Source organism: Geospiza fortis, unplaced genomic scaffold (genome assembly GCF_000277835.1).
Source record: "Geospiza fortis unplaced genomic scaffold, GeoFor_1.0 scaffold11, whole genome shotgun sequence".
In the NCBI taxonomy this organism is placed as follows: domain Eukaryota; kingdom Metazoa; phylum Chordata; class Aves; order Passeriformes; family Thraupidae; genus Geospiza; species Geospiza fortis.
In genome coordinates this window covers 16374988-16377167 of record NW_005054304.1, presented here as the reverse complement: position 1 = coordinate 16377167, position 2180 = coordinate 16374988, and the positions used below count along the sequence as shown (strand labels likewise).

At 44.2% G+C, this 2180-nt stretch overlaps 1 protein-coding gene across 1 annotated transcript in view; it reads left to right on the top strand.

The window, feature by feature from the left end:
* MTTP (microsomal triglyceride transfer protein) overlaps positions 1–2180 on the top strand; it is a 26987-nt gene that overhangs the window by 6063 nt on the left and 18744 nt on the right. The window contains 2 exon segments of the mRNA XM_031066447.1: positions 1–42; positions 2032–2139. The exon segment at positions 1–42 is cut by the window's left edge and continues 37 nt beyond it. Of these exon segments, the coding sequence (XP_030922307.1) occupies positions 1–42; positions 2032–2139 (150 nt within the window).

Here is a 2180-nt window from a genome sequence, read left to right as displayed (position 1 = left end):
GCTTTACAGAGGCCCATAATGGTTGAGCTAGTCCGTGGAAAAGTAAGAGCCTGTCTTTTAAAATTCAGTCCCTAAGGAAACATGACACATATCTTTTGTAACAGACTTGAAGAATTTACCAGTTCACTATTCACTCAGTGTTTTTAATAAGCCATGGTGTCCTATCATTCTGTGTGCAATACAGTAGCTGAGAACAGACTGTAATTTGCCTTATAGCCCAAGCCTAGAAGAACACCACACAATGGGGAAGTAAAGAGCAGATTGTCCACAAAGATAGGTACACATGTGGATATATGCACAATTGCTGTGTGGGACTTGTGCTATTGACTTCTGCCAGGGCAGGATTTTGTCCAAGATCTGAAGGCAGAAAAGCAGATACAATTTGTCATGAGGGATGTTCTGCTGAGTCTATGAGGAACTCAGTAGAGTGTTAATCACTTTAAACCCTTACCAAGTATTTTACCAGGATTGCTTTTCCTAGCTCCTTGGTTTTCTTATTTACTTCTGTGTCACCTGCCAAGTTAATGAGCTTGATGCTGAAAGAGCTACAGCCTTACGTGTTTTTCCCCCACTGGAAGAGAGTCTCCAAAAATCAGAAGAGAAGGATCAGAGAGCAGATGTGTCTCAACACATGCCTGGGTTTTATATCCTGCCCTGAGAGACCACCAGAGTGCTGTCCCAGCACAGGAGCACCCATGTCCATTTGTAGCTCTCAGTGTCCCCCTTTCTCTAACACACTTTCTCTGAGAAGGGGATTCAAGTACATCCTTCCCACTCTGTTTTTCTCTGCAGAGCTGCTTATGAGAGCTGCCCTTGTACTCAGCCTACTCTTATGGCCAGGGAGTGGTGGGGCTGGAGCCATGGCTGCTCTTGCCTCCTGCCCCTGCTCCTTCATCCTCTTGTTGCTTGTGGCATTAGACCAAGAGCCCCATTTTCCCCTCTGCAGCCCAAGCAATGCTCAGCAGGTGGGGCAGGAGGGGCTGTGAGAAAAGAAGGAAGGTTGAAGGTCACACTCCCTTTTCCCATCTGCAGAGCACAGTGAGGGCTGTGACACTCTATCCCAGCAGGATCTTTACCTCCTGCTGTAAATAGGCACTGAGCACATACCCTGGCTGCCAGCTCAGCCTGCTGAATTGCAGCTGCTATCAGACCTGCTCAGTAACTTTCAGACTCAGCCTTGTCATCAGTTTTACACAACCTAAAAAGAAACAGGACGGTGCTGGCTGTGAACTGCACACATCCCTACATGAGAACAGAGGTACCAGAAGAACACAGAATGCATCTGCTCCTCATACATTGCACACTTTCACATGCTAAGGCTAAGATGTAGTATTAAAACCTGGGGCTTTTTCTCAGGTGGTAGGGTCTATACACTCCTTTTATGATTTCTTTGTGGTATGACAATTTCATCCCTGGCACAGTAACTTCACTTTTCAGGGTTACCCCAAGATAACACACTGATTGTACTTACAGTTCCAGATAAAGGGGCACTTTTAAAGCACCAGAGTGGAGGTGCAAAGTCTTGTTACCAGAGGAGAGGCTCAAGCACAATAGTTGACCCACGTAGTGCAAAGGTTGTGATATGTTTGACACGTCATTGAAGTCATTCTATCTGTGATTTATCTATGATTCATCCTGAGTTTTTGTAACCTGTGATTAAAGTGCAGCAGATGTTATGCCCCTGTGGGGAGCGATTACCTGAGGATTATGCAGAAAAATGAGTCGCCTGTGAAAGTATGAAAAGTTTCCCATTTCCCATCTAAATTCTCTCTAATTCGAGGAGGAGAGATGCTCACTGCACTGAAACTGTACTTAGGTTCAGCTGAAGGCCAAAACGTGTTTGTACAGTTATTGCCAGGCCCTGCAGCCTCCACAGTTTGCTCAAAATAAGCAAATAACAGATCCAAATTCAATGTTTTTCTTGAGTGGATCCTCACTATTCCTTTCTAATTTAACCAGATTTGTTACATACTTTTGAATGATTTTTAGATGTTTGTTTTGTTTTGTTTTGTTTTGTTTTAATTCCTATAGATCAAAACCTTCTACTCATATCAAAATGAACCTGGTTTTACTCAGAACATTAAGAGAGGTCTGGCTAGCCTTTTCCAGCTACAGCTGCACTCTGGCTCTTCCCGTGAGGTATGGTGCTCTATCAGGCAAGATTATCATCACATGAGGAA